Consider the following 20,804-nt stretch of genomic DNA (forward strand, 5'->3'; position numbering starts at 1 on the left):
TTCCTTTTTTCATGCTATTTTATTTTTATTCTTTCCCACGCATATACGAACGAGTATCACATACTGGATTACATCTCTCGTCTCTCTCTCTCTTTCCCCTCCTCTATTATTATTATTATTATTATTATACAGTACCAGTGACTCCTACTACTACTACTGGTAAAGCAACGTCACGGATTTTTTTTTTATCCTACCATTTTTTTTTTTAATATCATATCCTTTACCTCTCTCTCTTTCTCATCATTCCTCTAGTTCCCGCGCTCTTTCTCTCTCTCTCTCTCTCCGTGTTCTGGAACTCACTGAATTGCACTTGTTGATCGTGTGCGTCCCGTTAAAGAGTAGTCAGAGTCAGTCGTTGACGAACCACCGGAGTGATGTGACGTGAAGTTATGTCGCTCTCGTCGTCGTGTATTCGGTGTTATTTGCTTGTTTGTTGTTATTCCGATTGATTTGGTTGTTGCTGTCGTCTGGTTTTTTTGTTTTGTTTTTTCGGAAGTGAAGTGAAGTGTCGAAGATTTGAATCTGAAAAAAAAAAGTGGGATTTTGTTGTTGTTTTTTTGAATAATTAATTTTGTTTCAAAGCTGGAATACCAAACGTTTGGAGTTATGCCTGCTGAAAGGCCGCCTACGAAGGCTAGTGAGAATCGAAGGGTGAGTGTGTGAATTTTGTCACTATAATAATTGGATTTAAAAATTTAAATTTTCTAAATTTCTTGATTTTTAGAAATTGGTGGTTCAATGATTTTTTTTAAGAGGCTTATTTTCAAAGGTAATATTCAAAGGAAATTATGTGAAAAAAAGACGACATATGGATAATCGATATACAGAAATTTAGAAATATTTTTATTTATTTTGTTATAATTTATTTAATTATATAAAATAGTTATTCAAAACTATTCATGGATAATGACATTCTAAGGAAATTATTAAATTAAAAAAAAAAATTATCCAATAAAATGGATCATTAATTAGAGGCTAATTATCATTTTTGAAATGATAAATTTTCAGCGATTTTTCTGTTCTATAGGATACTATAGGATAATATAGGATAATATTAAAATGGGATATTAAATTCACAAAATTTAAAAATTTCTTGGTTTTATAGATAGAATTTTTTTTGGTTGAATTATTTTCTTTAAAGATGTTTATATGGTCACTTAATTTAAATTTTTAAATGTTCCCCTTTTTCAGAATATTATGGTTCTTATAAGCTATCGATATAATAATGGGATGTTCATTTGATCATTTTCTGCTAATTAAATTAGATCGGGGCCGACAATTTATTGCTGATTCTGAACGAAGTCTTTTTTTATACTCACCGAGAGGTGGGTGCGCTAACCCCTTAGGTGGTGGGACTCCCTGCGGTAGCGATCTTTTTCTGTGGTCATGTCACCGTTTCTGTTGTACCCGTGTCAGGAAAGTTTTCTGACAAGGAGGAATCCCCGGGTACCGAACCCGCGACACCTCTATGCATCCTTTGGTATTTTAGGCGAGTATCTTATCGACCTGGGCTACCGCACCCATATAATGCCTCTATTCAGTGATTTTCTTATGAAATTTATAGTAATTTAAAAATTTTCCATTCAGGAAATTTTTTTTAGTTTTCAAAATAATTATTTTAAACAAATTTATATTGATAATTTTTTTATGTAAATTGTTGATAAAAATCATTAAAAATGAATTACCCATAACGATTGTTCCACAAAAGTCACACAAATTGGTATAATTTTATTTTTTTAACAGAAATTTGTAAAAATAAATTTTTTATAGTTGTTATTAAAAATATTTTTTATAGTTGTGATTAATAAAAATAAATTATTTACAATAATTCGAAAAGTTATTTGAATTGATTACGGTGAATAAATTATTGATGGTAAGAGTAACTGATAAAATTATTTTTAGCAATCATGTTGGAGAAATTACTGATGATTAGTGATGATAATTGTTATAAATTACAATGAATAATAAAAAATTATCAGCAATAATTGTGAGTAATAAATTAGATATTGATGGTAATTATGTGTTTAATAAGTATTAAGACAACACTACAGTTTTCGAAATCGATCGAATTTTTTTTTGAGAATTTATTTTACAAAACATATACAGTGGATACCGTTTGTAACGTTTTGCAAAAAAATCGTCATGAAAAAACGTTGCAAGCGGGAAAACGTTTTAAACGGGAAATCTTAATGGGAATTTATTAGAGTTAGGACCACGAAAATGATTCGTATTAAGCGGGAAAACGTTATAAGCGAGATCCATGGTATAAACATAGTTCCAACTAACGACAGTTTTAAGAAGTTCAGGGCCCCGGAACTTTTTATAACCTTGAACAACTTCCGTAAAAAAACTTTTACAGGAAAAATATCATAAAATATTGGAGATATAATTAAAATTTTTTGTAATTTTAAAAACATCATATTTTCTAATGGTTTTAGAGGACTCTGATAGACCTTTTGTTAAGGCTCCATGATAATAACAATATCATTAGTTTAATTTACGTCTGATCATGCAGAGATAATACCTGCATGTTTTACATAAGAAAAATAATAATGAAAGCCGCACAATAAGTATTAGCAGGAAATTTTGGTCACCATGTATGACCATTATTTGACTGCAATAGTCTGGACAATGTCCATTTCGTAAAATGCTAACGTTCCAACTTACCCCTGTGTGCTTGTTTTCCCGCTTGGTGAACAGCGATATTGCTATGAAACAACCGTCCAGGAAGATCCGTCGAACCCGTAAAACGACCCATCCGAAAGGGCCACCTCTGTAAAAAGGACCCAAATCCCAGTAGGGACAATTTTTCCTGATCCAGAATATTTCTTTGTAAGTTATTTCTATCCGGGGTGGGGGACAACTTCCAGAATTAGAATGTACGGCTTATTAGTCACGAACAGGGTTTTCACAAGTGAATAAAAGGGGTATTAGGCTACGCTTTGAATATAATTTTCCATAGTCTTTTTTTAGAGCATACTTCGCAGGGGCTTCCGAAATGGGTTGTAAAATCCACTTACAGTCCTGTTATAAACACACTTATTGTGTCACTGGTTTCACTAACTTTGAGAAACAAGCAGTCCCATCTATGGGTTGCGAAGCTGATCTTGTTGATTTTGGGTCCTGGTAGAAAAAAGTTAAGAACCCCACGCTTTAGAGCAATTTCAATAAATTCTCCCTAATGTCAGAAAAATGATTTCTAAACCGTATGTCGTGGTAACCATGAGATCGATCATGAGTGTGCTGTGAGATATTTTAGGGATATAATTACATTATGTGGGGTCTCCGAATCAGAATGTAACAGCTTTTTACAGTGTGTTTACTCCTTTGTGCACCGAAATTTCCCAGGACCACCATAAGGTGTTTAAATTTCTACGTGGTACCCCTCAGATATTCCGGATACGAAATTAAATTATATCGAAAGAATTGTGTCGTGGCACTTCAGGGTGCCACCGAACTGTGTCGAGGCAATGGGGGATGCCATGAGATATTCAAAATGCTTATCTCATTTCTAGGACGTGAAAAGTTAGGTAATACTTAGTATGGATATGGAGAACCTATTAAGATTTTTTACTAATGAAACCGAAACTTTATAATCAGACACCTAGGGGAACCAAGGATCCCTTGCTCTTTGCCATAAGTCACTTGTCAATTTCGGTTCGTATCAAACAATTCCTCTACATACCCACCGAAATAAAAATTCGTATCCCTGAGACCCATGGCCCACCCTGTAACCCATTAGGCGGCATTGACGAGATATCTCGTCTCTTTTACGGTCTCTTGTTTTAACCAAGGCATGGCAAATCCCACGTGCACAGGTAAAATTGGTAGGCCTACTAGCGCCTGAAATTTTCTATCTCTGATTGATGAATTGGCATTTGAGGACAATACAAGATTTTTCGAAAATGTATCAGAGCGTGTCTGCCAGCAGCATCGAAAGGGTTTCGAGTCCCTAAAGATTTGAAAAATAATATTATTTAAGAACACATTTTTTTCAGGAAAAAATTTTTGGCTCTTGAAAATTTGTCGTTTGCCAATTTTTTTCTTTGATTTGTCAAACCTTGATCTTGGCATTAACAAGCCCAGGCATTTTGCAAAGTTGATTTATCTATGGAACACCGGAACACTTTTCCCTGCTGAAAATCGGAAGAAAGTCTACTTCATTAAAAAAAGATTTGACATTTTGAAGGTGATAACCACTGTTATAGAAGAGTTGATCCACTTTGCCAAAGAATATTTAGAAGACACCAACGAATAAGGCAAATACACAAAATTGTGTATTTGCCTTATTCGTTGGTGTCTTCTAAATAACCACTGTTATGCCTCTTAAAGGGATAAGAACCAGTTTTATAAAGCCTTTATCACTGCGTATCGGTGAAGCAGTTAGTTGTCAACACAGGAAACATGATATTATTCCATAAAAATCACAGGTGGCCATAGTCAAATAATTATTGGGGGGAACTATTGAAAAATATAATCTTCAATAAATTAATGCTAATCAATTTTTACTCAACCCATAAACTAATACTCAACCCAGAAACAAGAACAGTTGATTATCGTCCATATCACGATCGAAACAATCTTAACAGATAATATTGTCAATCATTGTGGTCTCGTCCGAGACTTATATTCGTATATTTTAATTTTAGGCAACGAAGCCCATCATGGAGAAGAGACGCCGGGCGAGGATAAACCAATGCTTATCGGAGCTCAAGGCGCTTATCTTAGACGCTCTCAATAAAGATGTAAGTATTAATTTTTTAATTATCATCTACAATTACCATCGGTTGATAGGGTAGTAATTTAGATCCAGCACAGCTTTCCACAATGCGAAGATTCGTGCTTTACGAACAAGCACGTAAATATGTTGACTTAGCGGAATATTTGATGTCCTCTCTCGAGTAACACTTGAGGAAAAACACTTGATACCAACTCGTTACTTGGAGGGGGAAAAAAAAGTTATTATAAAAATTAAGAGCGTTTATCCTATGTACGAAATACCGAAGGAGCGGGTCTTTTTGATGTTGAAGACTCACCAAGGGCACTTGAATCGACAAGTTGCTTCTTGAAGAAATAAGCATAAAAAAAAGGGAGTAAATAAAGCAAAAGCAACGGTTGATGATATCGAAACCGAAGCGCGAGAGAAAAAACAAACTGGCAGGGAGACTTCCACTGCCATCTACCGACGTATATTGGTACTTGATGCTCGCAGATCGAGTGGTGGAGGGGGGGGGGTCTTCAACGCATGGCCCACGGGCCCAGGACTGCAACTGAAGGGGGAGCGGGCAAATCTGGTGCGCCGAGGTAGCAATTTCAGATTGAAATTGGCATAAGAATTAATTAACTTAATCATGAATTAATCAAAATAAATTTTAGAATTAAGTGAGAATAAATTATTTAAGAACTAACTGAAATTGATAATTAATAGAAGAAATAATTTCGGAATAAATTATTTTTGTCCCTGTTTATTCGGTCCCCCCCCCACTAGAGTCGAATCCCGTTTTAACGAATACCGTTATAGCGAAAAAATCTCGTTTTATAGCGAACACTTTTCTAATTCCCCCGGAGGAAGTTCACACAGGAACAACGATAAAACCTGGAATTCCTTTGAAACGAAATTTCGTTATAACGAAGTGATTTCTCCAGTCGTCTTGGAGTTCGTTATAACGGGATTCGACTATATTAATATTTCATTAAATTATACGAGTCGATGGCTCGCTGGCTTCGTAGGAAGTTTAAATTTGGTCCGTCACGTGTCTGAAAGAGGTTGAAGACCCGTTGTATAGAGTGTAATGCTTGATATAGTGTATTGAGTAATATAATATCATTACACAAAACATAAAAATAATTCTCAAACTGCGTGGCGCAGCTAGCAAGGGCCTCGCGCTAGAGCCTGGACGGAAGACATCGCTTTTTTGCGCTTACACAGTGATTATTTGGAATATGGTATTTTACCCGATTTATTTGCACTAGTATTATTGCAATACCGTCGCCTGTCGTATTGCCATTAGAGAGGTTGGAGGGGGGGGGGAGAACAGTCAATAAATGAGAGCTAGAATACCTGATAAATGACCACTAGAACAGGGTAGCCAATGAGTAAATGATCATTGAGGCAATGAAGACGTGCATAAATGACTGTTCATCAAAGGAACAGCGGGAAAATGACTCGTGAAGCTCGGTATAGACCAGGACGTGACAAATCGCAAAAAATCTAGGCACCAGAACAATTTTTAAGGTGTCAAAATTATTTTTTTTCACGAAAAACAGGTCGGAAAAAAAAAATTTCGGCATAGTGACTGCCTTCAGTATTGATAGATACGCTGTTATATAGATTACAAAAATTTTGTATTGTCCTTCGAATTCAATTTAGTAACTAACACATAGAAAATCGTCTATGCTAATTCAAATTTCTTAGCGCCCATGGGGAAACCTAGCGTCTGGGATTTATCAAGCCCTGGTGTAAATGACCGTTTGGCCGACCGACGACGACAACCCCATATTAATGGCTTGAAGCTTATCACTATTGGTAATGTAAGCCGTTTGATGAGATGTGTCGGAGGTTTGGCTCCACTGCCACGCGAAATCATATAACTGACCGTTGGGACAAATCGGCTGCCTTTAAATGACCATTAGCGCAAGGGAGCCACGGATGAAAAACTCACCAATGCAAGGAAATCGGGTACATATGATCACTAGGCGAAGGCGACCAGCTTAAATGACTGTTAAGGCGAAAACGAAGCAGGTAAACGTTCCCAAAAGTCACGGCTTGACGAATCCCGGGTCGCAATGGCACTTAAAAAAAGCGGTATCAGTGCTTGAAATTTCTCATACCATGAATGCATGTAGGAAGACACGCGGTCATGAAAACAGAAAAATTTACGACTTCAATTTAGCAAAGTCATCGTAAGTAAAGTCCCAAAAATATTATTTAGGACCATTTTTTTTCCAAATAGAAAAATCGATGATTGGCTCCTGAGTAGTTTGGCTGACACCTGAATTCCTCTCGGATTTGTCAAGCCCTGCTTACAGAAAAGTATTCCCCGATTAAATGACCGTTTGGACCAAGCGGCCCGCTGGTAAATAGGGACCAAAAGGGGAATAAAAAATCACAAAGACACGGGGAAGGGATTTTTGTATAGTATTATATTGCCGCCCCAACTAATTCGAAATTCGATAATTTTATAACGGTGTTGTACGTATCCACCTAGACTTTGCTGCCCGGGACAGTTGCCCCCTTCACAGTTCCGGAGAATGCAGTCTTAACGCATGAGCCCATCCGGGCACGGAGAAGAGGGCCCTCACGAAAACGAGAACCGGTTGAAATTTTCGACAATTGCCAAGTAGGGCCACAGACAAAATTACTTGGCCCGGGGAGGCCCATGATGCTCTTAAGACGGTTCTGGTTCCGGCCCTGCTAGGGCAAAACAGTTCGGCATATAAAGTATATGAACATTAGGGTAAAAGAGACGTGCTGTCATTTAGGGGTTAGGAGGGACTTGCATAAATCACCATCAGGACAAGATGGTCACCGGTGAATGGTCACTAGAGTGTACAAAATATCATTAGGGAGAAAGAGATGTTCAAAAATGACCGTTTTCGCTAGGAAGTGGCGCACAAATGGTCACTTGGGCAAAGTGTTATCCAAAATTACTAAGACAAAGTACCCACATTTTAAAAATGTTTGAAAACTGTTGACCTGATTTTAATTCTTTTGATTATATAATCAAGGATATACGAGATATTTATCATTTCAATTTTATTTCATTATAGCCATCTCGACATTCGAAGCTAGAAAAGGCTGACATCTTGGAGATGACAGTCCGTCATTTACAGAATATTCAGCGACAACAGATGGCAGGTAATTATCAATTTAATAGGCTATTTCTATATTTTTTTAGGATTGGACCATAAATGCTCAACCCATACCCAAATCCCTCGGAATCATCTGATGTGGCCCGTGACCTGAAACATAATGTAACCATAAGGTTACAAAAATGAATTAAGCGGAACATTAACAGATCTCTTAAGTCAGTGGTTCTCAACCTTTGGAAGCCCGCGGCCCGGTTGATATATTTTTTGTGAGTGGAAGGCCCAGTCTCTCACACGACTAATGAGCAAGAAATGGAGCAAAATGAAACAGTGAATCATTCACGGCCCGGTTTGACTAATTGCAGGACCCGGGCCGTGTCCCGCCGGTTGAGAAACACTGTTTTAAGTGACCGCGGTGCCGTTCCACATCACTTAGGTGGCCTGAGGCACGTTCCCAGATAACTTGAGTCAACCACGGCATATTTACAGATTAACTAAGTGACCCGTGGCACAAGTGCCGAGCACTTAAGCGGCCCACGGCACATTTTTAGATCTTTTGAATGACCCTAAGAACATTTCCAGTTCACTTAATGACCCGCAGCACATTTCGGGATCACTCAAGTGACCTATTTCAGATCACACGAGTGGCCCGCGAAACATTTTCATACCAATTAAGTGACCCACTCTTTCCAAAAAAGTTGAGCACCCTTGGTTTAGATGTTTTTGGAAGTATTTATTGAATGTGTATTTAGGAAATTCTCTAAATGCCGGTCTTTTTCTTGTCGTTTACAGCGGCCATATCCTCGGACCCTACCGTACTGAACAAATTCAAGGCCGGCTTCAACGAATGCGCTCAAGAAGTCAGCCGGTACATCAACCGCATGGAAGGTGTCGAACCAGCACTGAGACAGAGGCTTCTATCTCACCTGTCGAGCTGTATGACGACCATGAATGCTGCAACGACAACATTCTCACAGTCGTCAGTCATGGGCTTCACTGGTACCTTCCCCGGTATGATGACGCCTCTCCAGTCCCTCAGCGTGCAGATCCCGAGCACGTTGACGGTACCGGCGGTCGGCATCATGAACTCCAACAACAGTAGCAGTAGGACACCGCCTGGAGACATCAACAACAACAACAGCGGTAACAACAACTCGTCCAACAACAATAATAACAATAACAACAACAACAACGGCAAGATATTCAGTGGACTGTCTCTGATCCCGAGCCGTTTGCCAAACGGCGACCTGGCGTTTCTGTTACCGAGCCAAGCCCTGACCTGCAACAACCAGGGTCAGATTTTCGGGTTGCCGTCCGGCAGTGCGTCTAGTGTACCGTCATCGTCCGGGCCCGAAAGGACTAGCAATTCGTCGTGGCCGCCGTCCTCGCCGATGTCGGCTTCCTCGAGGAGGTCGGCGAGCCCGGCGACGTCCGACAACAGCGCGTTGAGCCCGACGGGCAGCGACGGTGGCTCAGACGTCTTCATCGAACCTTACAAGCAGAGGGATACTGTCCTGTGCTCACCGGTGTCCAGGGTCCGTCATATTGCGACCAGTAACAACAATAATCCGTATCACCATCCCCCTCAAGCTCTGGGCCAAGCTGTCCAGCCACAGCCGGAATCAGACAATGTCTGGAGACCTTGGTGATTCTAAACGAACTTGGACTTTTATCATCGAATGCCCAGTGTCATTGTCATTCCCAGTGTCCATCATGGAAAAAAAAAAAAGATGACAAAATCTATTATGTCTTTCAATTATTTTATGTCCGTTTGTCCACTATCGGGCCTCATAGTGTAGATTTTCTTTTATCCATGTGTTTTTGAATTAGAAATTGGGGCAGGGTCCCCCACATCATGGAACCAGGATTTTCGTAGGATCCCCTTCTGCTGAAGAAAAAAAAAGTGAGATTCATTCCGGTTTGCAGCGCCGGCATGTTAGCAGCTTACCCAATCATGTTTGGGGGGGGGGGGCTGAATATCAGTTCCGTAACGTACCTTGAACTTACATCAGGATCTCAAGGAACCCTGGATACGTTCTGGTCGCACGGAAGATCCATCAAGCCTCCATCGGGCCGTCAGTCAAAATTCTGGGCATAGTAGACAAACATTATCCCGTTATCCACTTGGAATAGTTGAAATGTCCTTTTAAACCCCGTGAAAGACCAGTCTTTTAGTTGAAATACACGGCCCCCACATCCTTAATTAAGTTCCCCCATGCTTAAATTCCCCCACTGATCCATCAAGATTCGCCAGATTCAGTAATCAATTTATTTTAGGCTTAAGGGATTATAGTCTTGAAAAAAAAAAAAAAATTAATATCAATGAATTTTTTCGGGCCCCAATAATAGGAACCCGTCAGCCTCCCCTCCCCTATTCTAAGGGGGCCATCACGAACAGGGCCAGATTCTCATATGCACGAGCACTGAGTAAACACGAGCTTGTTGAGGACCTTTCTATATAGCATTATTTGAGGCAGATGTGTACGCCGGGTTAGAGGGGTATGTCCCCTCCCCAAGACAATTTAAAATATTTATTCATTCATATTTTTGTAAAAAAAATTAAAATATCGAAGAAAATGCAATTTTGGGGGGGGGGGACGACCCACCCGAAAACTTGTGGGCTCTGGGCACTTGTCCCGCTTGCCCTTGCGAGAAACAGACCCAGGCCACGACGAAATGTTACCATAAAAACCGTAAATCGTAAGTTCATAATAACTGCATCACTGATTAATTTACCAAAATGTCAAAAAAAAGTTCTTTCAAATCCTCAAAATTCCAAACACTATATACCAAGAAACCCCCCGGGTTCCTCGAACCCTAAGCCGAGAAACCACAAATGCCTTATAAAAAAAGTGCCTTTTTTAAAAAACTTGTTGATATATTGTTCCTGAAGTCAGGGCCATCTTAACAGCAACGCGGCCTACAAGCCAATTATCATGAAGGGGACCCCGATAATCAACCAGAGACCCCCCTCCCCACGTGTGCATTGAGACGGTCCTGCCTGAAGTGCCTTGTCTATATCTTGTATATAAAACGCGTACCTTTGGGTATTTGGTCACCGAAAGTGCCTTATTTCTATGTACAGTACTATACCTTGTACATAAACTGTAAATTTATACGCTTTTTTATACAAGCATTTATTACCCATAGTTCCTGTACGGTGAAAAGATAACTGTACGGCACCTGCTTAAATATTTGCACACAGTATTCCGATAATCAAATTGTGTAAATATATTGATTGAAGATGACGTCATCTCATGTGTAAAATTATCTCCAATTCCTGATCTCTTTCGAAAAAAAAACAAAAAATTACTGTTTTGTTTGTGTTGATATTGTAAAGGTTTATTCTATGAAATACGTTATTATATTGTTTTGTACGTTGCATAAAATTACTGTGAATGACAAAAAAAATTACTCTAATGTATTTTTTACGCATGAAATACATGATAGGACATCCAGGGTCTCTTTTTAGATATAAAATACGCCAGAGATAAACGTCTATAGGAAAAGCTTGGTATAATTCATTCTTTTTTGTGTCTGCGCGATTATCTTTTAATAAAGATATTTTTGTTTTTTACGAATTTAGATTGTTCTTTTTTAGTTGTTTGTTGAATGACCAAAATGGCCGATGATGATGAAAGCATGACCATTCGTTCTACTTGGAAAGGGGTGTGAAGATACGCAAAAAGGACCATAGCCCCAACCAAAAGACTGTTAATATCGGATAGAAGAGGAGGGTAACGTTTTATCAACCCGGATTTCACGGAACCTCAGAACAAAATAGCGGGTTATGCGATGAATGACCAAAATGACCGTTTTTGTTGATGAATGACCGATGATCAAAGCATAATCATTCGCTAGTGAAATTGGAAAAAAAAAACCGTTGAATATGACCGTTGTGCAAATGTCTTCAACCATTTCCTAGTCACGAGCACTGCCTGGAAGGAAAATACTCTTACGGCAAGTTTGGTATACCCATGGCAAGAAATCAGGATGATTTCAATCCTTCAATGCAATTTGTACAAGGTGGTTTTTAATTGGGACCGTTGATCAAGTGCTCGCGAGCACGAAATCGAGCACTCTGGGTGGTTAAGGGAGCACCGCGAGCAACGGGTTGAAGATGCCTGCCATAGACTGACAGAAAATTTTCTAAATATCGGATCAAATAAGGCGGGATCCTGTGGGACATCAGAGCTCTTGTGACAATGGTAGGGGATTCCGCGAGGGGTTGTGATAAATAGTAGTGAGAAAATGCTTCAGTGGGGTGTTTTTCATCATTATAGGGAGGTTACCTTGGTATGTGGATGTTGAAGTGTTTATCAAAACATGAATATCGTTTCAATGGTGCCCAAAATCATGGATAACATTTCAAGAGCGGTCTTCAACATAGACGAATATGTTTAAAGATTTCTTACATTATTGATAACTGTGTTCAAGGGTTTTTTTTACAATATTTCAGGGTTCCTTATAATGTATCTATTATTTTTTAGGCTTACGCACGGAGAAAAAAAAAATATGTTGAGAAACGCTCAATATTAAGATTTTAGAAAAGCAATGAGAGAGAGATTCTCACACTTTCGTCACCCGCGTCTCCCTTTGCCTTGGTCAATGTTTATCCACTCCTCCCCAGAATAGACAAAAGAAACAACCCTCCAAAGCACCGAACGGGAACAGATCAATATCACCAGCTCACCGTGACACTCTAGGAACCGCGGCGCACATTTTGAGAACCACTATAGTATGGACATGGTCCTCTTCGAAGGGGAGGTTCACGAGGCACTGGTCGGGGGAGGGGGGGGGGTGTTTCCCCATCATCTACACCTGCGATCAGTTTTAGCATAGACCATTACTTCTCATGAACTAGAACCGGCCCCTCACATCTGGGCCGTGGTCGGTTCACCGTTTCACTTTTCCCATTTTCTTCCCGTCAGTGGTATGTATGATAAGGCCCTTCAATTTATATATAAAAATAGATGAACCGGTCCACGGGCTTCGGAAGGTTGAGAACCACGGGCATAGAGGCATGACCCCCCCATATCCTGCAGCAGGGCCCCTTGGCTGGAATATTTTGACGGAAGCCTATATAGTGCGATAAAATACAAAATGTGATGAGAATCGTCCCGGGTTTAAGGACGGGGCAGTCCCGTCAGCCTTCCCTTTTTGGGGGGCTATGCCAAGAGGCCATTTAAGAATATTGGCCCAGTGGCCCTGCGTTAGGATGTACAATAGCGATCATTGAGATAAATTATTCTTATAAACGGACAAACACGGACGTAGATGCCGATTCCGCGGGTCAGTCGCTTAGACCAACCGTGGCCATCTGATTGGATTCTAGACTCCAATGGCGTAGCGACCTAAAAGAGCCTTATACAATCAAACAGTCCGGCAATGACCGTAGCTATTCAAATGAGCACAATAAAATCAATCGGTTCGATCGAAGAGACCAACCGTGACCATCTGATTCGGTTCGGGACTCCAATGCATGGACCCCCACAAGAGTGGGTTTTGGCTCCAGCCTTTTGGGGCTCATAATCATTCTCATCATTTCTTATTTCTCACACTATAAATTTACCATAGTGGGGTCGCGAGCAGAGGATCCCAGCTATAATCGCATAATGACCTTAAAATCAAACGTCCGGCAATGACCGTGTCAATTCAAACGGGCATCCAATCAATCGATTGACGATCAAAGAAACGCTCCTCCAGACGCCCTTACCCCTCAGCTTTAACGGATCCCCCCGTTACAATGAATAACCGATAGTTAGCCGTAAAAGGGGGTTGGGGAGTCCCTCAACCTTAGATCGAACCTTTTAAGGTAAAGGAATCCCACCATATGGTGGAAAAAAGAGCAAAATCCGTGGGAAAAAGCTTTTCTGGAAAAAAAAAAAATCGAAATGATGGTGAGAATTCCAATGGAGGCAAATAATAATACAGAAAAAAAAAAAAAAAATCCGCGTGCAATCCCCGTGCTGTAGAAATATGAAGCACCCCCCCCCCCGTTTGGTGGATTTCAGACGGAGAGAGTGTGTGGGGGCCCCTCATTTTTTTTTTTTTGTATGCGCGAAAGAAAAGGGCCACGTGGCGGAACGGAATGCCATCGTTACCGCTTTCCCACGCTCAGCACCTGTCTAGCATTCCCACGCTCTCTCTCTCTGGCAGCTCTCGTACCACTATAAGCACCGGAACAACCACGTCATGATTCCGCGCAGCTGCTTCGGCCCTCTGACGTCACTGCATTATCATTATAATGCGGTTGGGAAAAGAAAGAGAGAAGATGATGATGATGGTGGGTTTGGCGTGTTTTATCCGGCGCCGATCGCGCCAAGTGATATCTGTGCTGAGATGCGTCGTGGTTTCCATGGTGATGCGTGTGGGTTTTTTTTTTAATGCGGGAGTACGGGGCTTCGGGATCCGGAGATTTCGCCGACCCTGACCGTATGAGTGACCGAGTAAGTGAATGACAGCGTGAGTGACGATGTGATTGGGTGACCACATAAGTGGATGAGTGAGTGACTATGAATGGAATGACCAAGTGAATATGTGATTAACTGCATGGGCGAGAGAGAATGACCACATGAGTGAATAAGTGAGTGTGCGATTGATTGACCACATGAGTGACCGGGGAGTAAATGAGTGTGAGTGACTGTATGTATGAGCATAGGCTTACGCAGAATTTTCTCGAGAGCGGAAGGGGGGGGGTTAAATTTTTTTTTCTTCTGAAGGGGGTGGGGGTGGTTACGTTTTTTCCTGCAAAATAACACTATAATCTCGGCTTGAGGAGGGTTAGAACCCCAACCCCCCCCCCCCCATTGCGTACGTCAATGTGTGTGAAAAAGTGAATGACCAAAATGAGTGGCCAAGTTAGTGACCCGGGGAGTAAATGAGCGTGAGTGACAAGGTGAGCTTGTGAGTGACTGCATGAGGAGCCAAGTGAGAGGCCGGGGGAATAAATGAGTGAGTGGCTGAGTGAATGACCGTATGAATGATCAACCACTCAGTGGCCGTATGAGTAGCCAGGTGAGTGAATGACCACATGAAGGATCAAGTGAATGACCATATGAGAAAGAGTGAATGACCATACGAGAAAGAGTGAATGACCATATGAGAAAGAGTGAATGACCACATCAAGAACCAAGTGAGTGACCATGAGAAAGAGTGAATGATCATAAGAGTAATGTAGTTAGTGACCACATTCACACTTGGTCTCTCATACGGTCAGGGCAGTCGGAATTTCCGTAAACCCCGGGCTCTTGGAATTTATTTACAGTGGATCTCGCTTATAATTTTTTTTAAAAAACCGTCATGAAAAAACGCTATTTGTGGGAAAACGCTTCAACTAATTTTTGACCCCAAACCCTGGAGCACGGCCCTAGAGATCTTTGGCAGGCCTCCTGTAGATGAATTTATAGCATACATAAAGGAAAAATTGCAATCGTCCCGGGCCCCGTGGGAGGGCCATGACAGTGGTTTATTTACGGGGGGGGGGGGGTTAGCGGGCTGTGGCTAAAGCCCAGGGCGGCAAGTTCGGAGTTGAGGAAAATTTGAGGAATAGGTTGCCAAAAAGTAGTACAATGAAAGAAGGGTGGGAAAAATAGTATAGTCCATCACTCTGACAAGAGAGCGAGGAACTAGGTGAGTGAGTAACATGGCGAGTGACCTAGAGAGTTTACAAGCATGTGAGTGAACAAAAGAGCGTGCAAGCAAGTGAATGAACAAAAGAGCGTGCAAGCAAGTGAATGATCAAAAGAATGCCCTAGAGAGTAAAGGACCAAGTCAGTGAGTGACCAAAAGAGGGACCTTGAGTGAGTGACCAAAAGAGGGACCTTGAGTGCGTGCAAGCATGGGAAATAGTAAAAGCGTGTCCTAGAGCAGTGTTTCTCAACCGCCGGGCCGCGGCCCAGTATCCGACCCCTAACACTAGTCACACCGGGCCGTGAGTGATTCGAGTTTAATTTTCCTCCTTAATGTTCCCCGTTAGTTGTGTGTATGACCGGGCTCTTTACTTACGCAAAAGAGATTTACCAGGCCGTGGGTTTCCACAGGTCCTAGAGGGTCTATAAGCATCTGGATGATCAAAAGAATGACCTAAGGGTGTATGAGCATCAAGGACGTAACCGGGGGACTTGGGGGTCTGGTCCCCCCCCCCCCGAAATGTGAGAAAATGACCAGAAAAAGAGAAAAATCTATTGTTTTATCACTTTGGTCCCCCTCGAACGAGATTTCTGGCTACGCCCCTGGTGAGCATGAAACTCGGAAAGAATTTCGAGAAAAAGAGCGAGCAAGCACGTGGATGACCAAAAGAGCACGCAAGCATGTGAGTCACCGAAAGTGTACGCAAGGACGTGGGTGACCAAAAGAGTGACTTAGAGACACAGACAAATTTACAGGGCATCCAAGGCACCTAGTCTGGGATCTCTGGCTGGGCCCCCCTAAGCCAGACTTTTCACACGGCCTTCTATCGCAAATTTATTGCATGAAAAGACAAAAAATGATTATACTTGTTCCAGACACCAGGACTGGAGCCCTCAGCCCACCCTTGCGGGGGAGGGGGGGGACAATTCGCGTAGCTCACAGGCAGCAAAACCATAAATCCGTCTATAGCTATGACCAGAACAGAGTGAATTCAGTTCCATCTTCCAAGGCAGATGGGAAATGCAAATGGCTATTTTTCTCTCGAATGACCGCTCGGGCGGACCTCCTCCTCCATTACCTAATCCCAAGCGTTCGGCCATAACCAATCCCAGAATATATTCCTCTTGATTACACCGCCAGTCACGTGTAGAGCCCGTGTCATTGAAGGACCTCATCTGAGACATATCCGCGATTTTAAGAAAAAATCTCGTGGCCACCCTTTCTCTCGAACTAAGTACTTACTTAACTTAACGCACGCGTTGCGGTGGCGACGGCGGCAGTGGCGCAAATGACCAAAAAGGAACATCTACTCGGACCACTAATCAAGGGTTTGGACAACATTTTCTTCGACAGAATAAGGATTATAGTTATTATAATTAGCTACGTGTGTGTGTGTTCAAGAAAAATTATTCTCGCATCACGAGCAATAACCTCGTTTACACATGATCCATTTGATGGCTCCTGCGCCATTGGCTTCGAAATCCTTGGCTTAAGGTCTATCGATCGCGTGTGCGTGTTGCTGGTGGGATGATGTATGCACCCGACGGAGCGGGGCTTCCGCGTTTTGGCCATTTTCCAAATTTAGATATCTATTTTCACGGTCAAGTTTCGTATGTCATGCGCGAATGTCCGGACGACACGTCACGGTTGTCCACGATGGCGAGATAACAACATTCGACAAGGTAAAATTTTAAATTTGTCCATCGTAATAAATGAGAACGCGGCTATATAATAGACTTGCTAACAGGTTTGAGACATTGGACACTAACCGATTAGTGTCCACTCATGTCCGTATCATGGCCTTCACGTGTGGGGGGAGGGGGGAGGGGGATTTGCATTCAAGGCTCAAGCTCAGAGACTCGGATGAATCCCATTATTATTTTTTAGCGAGGGACTAGGTTAGACCTACGGAATTTGCAAGCATGGGAGTAAACAAAAGAAGAGGGCAAGCAGTGAGTGATCAAAAGGGTTACCTACCTGGAGCGTGCGCAAGCATGTGAATGACAGAAAGAGTGACCGAGAGCGTGTGTAAGCATGCGAATGATCAAGACAGTGTGCAAGAATGTGAATGGCCAAAAGAGTTACCTAGAGCAGTGGTTCTCAACCTGGGGCCATATGGCCCTCTTGCGGTCCTAGGATATTCTGGGGGGGGGGCGGCCACGGTAGAAAATCAGAAGAAAGGTGATCCACGACAGGCGGTGAAGGGAGTCATAGAAGAGAAAAGCTTTAAAAGTTAAACATGGTTGAAATATATTACTATTTTCAGAATTCATCAGATCCGTCCATACAACCAGGAGCATCTTAACCCTCGGGTTTATGTGGGGCATGACCCGGGTCTGCATGTCTGTAATGGAGGGAGGGGGACTGCACTATATATGGGATCTGGTACTATGATTTTTATATGTAAGCTGTTACTTCCAGCTAAGTATGGAGGGCCGCCAGGGAGCAACGGTTGATGCGTTGAGAGGGTCGATTTATCGTGCATGTTTGTTGGCTCGTCCCGTATTTTATACAGAACGTTTTTTGCAGTATAATTTGACTCCTGGGAGAGATGATAATCCACCATTTGAATCCGTGCCTAGGCAGGATTCCAGAGATTGATCTGATTTATTAAAATTTCATTAATAATGAAAAAATAGAAAGTATCTCAAAGTCACTCTTGGGTGAGGGTAGAGGGGGGCCCCTGGATAGGACAGGGGAGCTACGAGAGAAAAATGTGATCCATAGGGGGGCCATGAGCTGAAAAAGGTTAAGAGACACTGACCTAGAGTGTGCGAACATGAGAGTGACCTAGCAAATGTGAGCTTGAGAGTGACTTAGAAAATGCGTGAATTTGGAGTGACTTAAAGAGTACGCGAGCATGTGACCAAAAGAGTACGCGAGCATGTGAGTGACCAAAAGAATACGCGAGCATGTGAGTGACCAAAAGAGTACGCGAGCATGTGAGGGACCAAAAGAGTACGCGAGCATGTGAGTGACCAAAAGAGTACGCGAGCATGTGTGTGTCCAAAAGAAGGATTTAGACACGCGGGCATATTTACAGGCGGGGGCGGGCTATGTGGTGTTTGCTGCACAGGGTGGCCAATTTGCAGAATGAGTGGTCGAGAAAATTAAACTATTATGAAGAAACGACGACAAAATTCGGGCACAAAACCGTAAGTACGCCCCTGCCCCCCGACAGACTTTCAGCGGGCTCTTTTTTCATTTACATTCGAAAATTTATAGTGTAAAGCACTTTTGACTCGTTTTTTGGTGCAAAATTTCCATGGCGGAGCCCCGTAGGCTTCTTGTTCTTATTTATCAAATTTACTGATGTATTTCATTTTCTTCGAGACGCGGTGGAAAAGTTAGCACAGACCGCTAGTATAAAGGATTCGTGGAACGAGCACGAGCTCCCTCTATGATCCTCCCTCCGACGATCAAAAATTTGTATTTTTGATGCAAAAAATATAAAAAAAAAAAAAAAATTATAGTGTCGGTTGAAAATATATATACCTTTGTATGTTATTATAATAAATTTTTCTGCTAATTTTTAAATGCTACTTTAAGGCTAAAACTCAAAATTTCTCTCTATGAAATTCATTGCGACCCACCCTCTAAGCCAAAGGGTTCTCAATCTTTTCCCACCCGAGGGCTCCCTAGAGTTTTTTCAACAAAAAATCTCTTCGAGAAACCGTTGTCGGAGTCATAACTCCTTGCCACCCCCTGAAAAAAAGGTTATAGGCGCACCGCGGTGCACAGTTTGAGAACTCCTGCTCTAAGCCATATAGTCCCATGATCAACTCATGGCCAGCGGGCCGAATGTGGTCCTCGAGATTATCTGATGTGGCTAGCCACCCCAAATCGAATTTTGTAAATATGAACTTAGTGGCACATTTACAGATCGCTTAAGTGACATGTTGCAAAATTCCAGAGCATTTAAGCGGCCCGTGAAACATTTTCAGATCACTCAAGTAGGCTCGTGACACATTCACAGATCATTTAAAGCGACCCGCAGCATATCTACAAATCATTTGTAGTGGTACATTTGAGATCCATTAAATGGCTTTTGGCAGATTTAGAGCTCTTTAGTGGCCCGGACACATTTCCAGATCACTTAATGGATCAGCGGAACATCTAGAGATCACTAAATATTTTGCCTTTTTATAAAGGGTGGTTAATATGTGACGTAAGGATCATTCAAACCCCCCTTCCCCCATCGATGTTGACGTGATACTTAAATGACCCCTTCTCCGAAAAACTTGTAATATCCAAAATCTTGTCTCAAAAAAACTTTAATATCCACATCTCATCTCCGAACAAAATTTCAGTGTCCAAAATCTTCTCTCCGAAAATAAATGACAGAAATGATTCACGAATTTATGAAAATCCAGAATGAACAGAATAAATGAAAGAAATACTTTTAGAAATTCTGAATAAATGAAAGAAATAATTCCAGAATTGGTGAAAATTCAGAATATTTCTTCATCAACTCTGGATATTCATCCAGAGTTGATGAATATCCAGAATTGCAGAGTTGATGAAAATTCCGAATAAATGAAAGAAATAATTCCAGAATTGATGAAAGAAATAATTTTTCCAGAATTGATGAAAGAAATAATTTTTCCAGAATTGATGAAAGACATAATTTTTCCAGAATTGATGAAAGACATAATTTTTCCAGAATTGATGAAAGAAATAATTTTTCCAGAATTGATGAAAGACATAATTTTTCCCGAATTGATGAAAGACATAATTTTTCCAGAATTGATGAAAGACATAATTTTTCCCGAATTGATGAAAGAAATAATTCCAAAGTTGATGAAAGAAATAATTCCAAAGTTGATGAAAGAAATAATTCCAAAGTTGATGAAAATCCAGAATAAATGAAAGAAATAATTCCAGAATTGGTGAAAATCCAGAATAAATGAAAGAAATAATTCCAGAATTGGTGAAAATCCAGAATAAATGAAAGAAATAATTCCAGAATTGGTGAAAATCCAGAATAAATGAAAGAAATAATTCCAGAATTGGTGAAAATTCAGAAATCCAGAGTTGATGAAAATCCAGAATTGCAGAGTTGATGAAAATTCCGAATAAATGAAAGAAATAATTCCAGAATTGATGAAAGAAATAATTTTTCCAGAATTGATGAAAGACATAATTTTTCCAGAATTGATGAAAGACATAATTTTTCCAGAATTGATGAAAATCCAGAATAAATGAAAGAAATAATTCCAGAATTGGTGAAAATCCAGAATAAATGAAAGAAATAATTCCAGAATTGGTGAAAATTCAGAAATCCAGAGTTGATGAAAATCCAGAATTGCAGAGTTGATGAAAATTCCGAATAAATGAAAGAAATAATTCCAGAATTGATGAAA

General features: G+C 41.0%; 2 protein-coding genes across 2 annotated transcripts in view; both read left to right on the plus strand.

Moving 5' to 3' along the window:
* Nucleotides 1-241: 241 nt before the first annotated feature.
* Nucleotides 242-11,386, plus strand: LOC149077927 (transcription factor HES-1-like). The gene is made up of 4 exons (XM_089241531.1): nt 242-651; nt 4,650-4,745; nt 7,771-7,858; nt 8,602-11,386. Exons 1-4 carry the CDS (start codon nt 607-609, stop codon nt 9,456-9,458), a joined length of 1,086 nt encoding a protein of 361 aa, XP_089097657.1. The 5' UTR covers nt 242-606; the 3' UTR covers nt 9,459-11,386.
* A 5,607-nt stretch (nt 11,387-16,993) lies between these two features.
* Nucleotides 16,994-20,804, plus strand: part of LOC149077928 (carotenoid-cleaving dioxygenase, mitochondrial-like) — a 62,342-nt gene continuing 58,531 nt past the window's right edge. The window contains exon 1 of the mRNA XM_089241535.1: nt 16,994-17,123. The gene's annotated coding sequence lies outside the window, so the exon portion shown is untranslated. The remainder of the gene's footprint in view (nt 17,124-20,804) is intronic.

Source organism: Pholcus phalangioides, unplaced genomic scaffold, assembly GCF_987345545.1.
Source record: "Pholcus phalangioides strain wild (caught in Gottingen) unplaced genomic scaffold, Ppha-v1.0 ptg000014l_1, whole genome shotgun sequence".
Lineage (NCBI taxonomy): Eukaryota > Metazoa > Arthropoda > Arachnida > Araneae > Pholcidae > Pholcus > Pholcus phalangioides.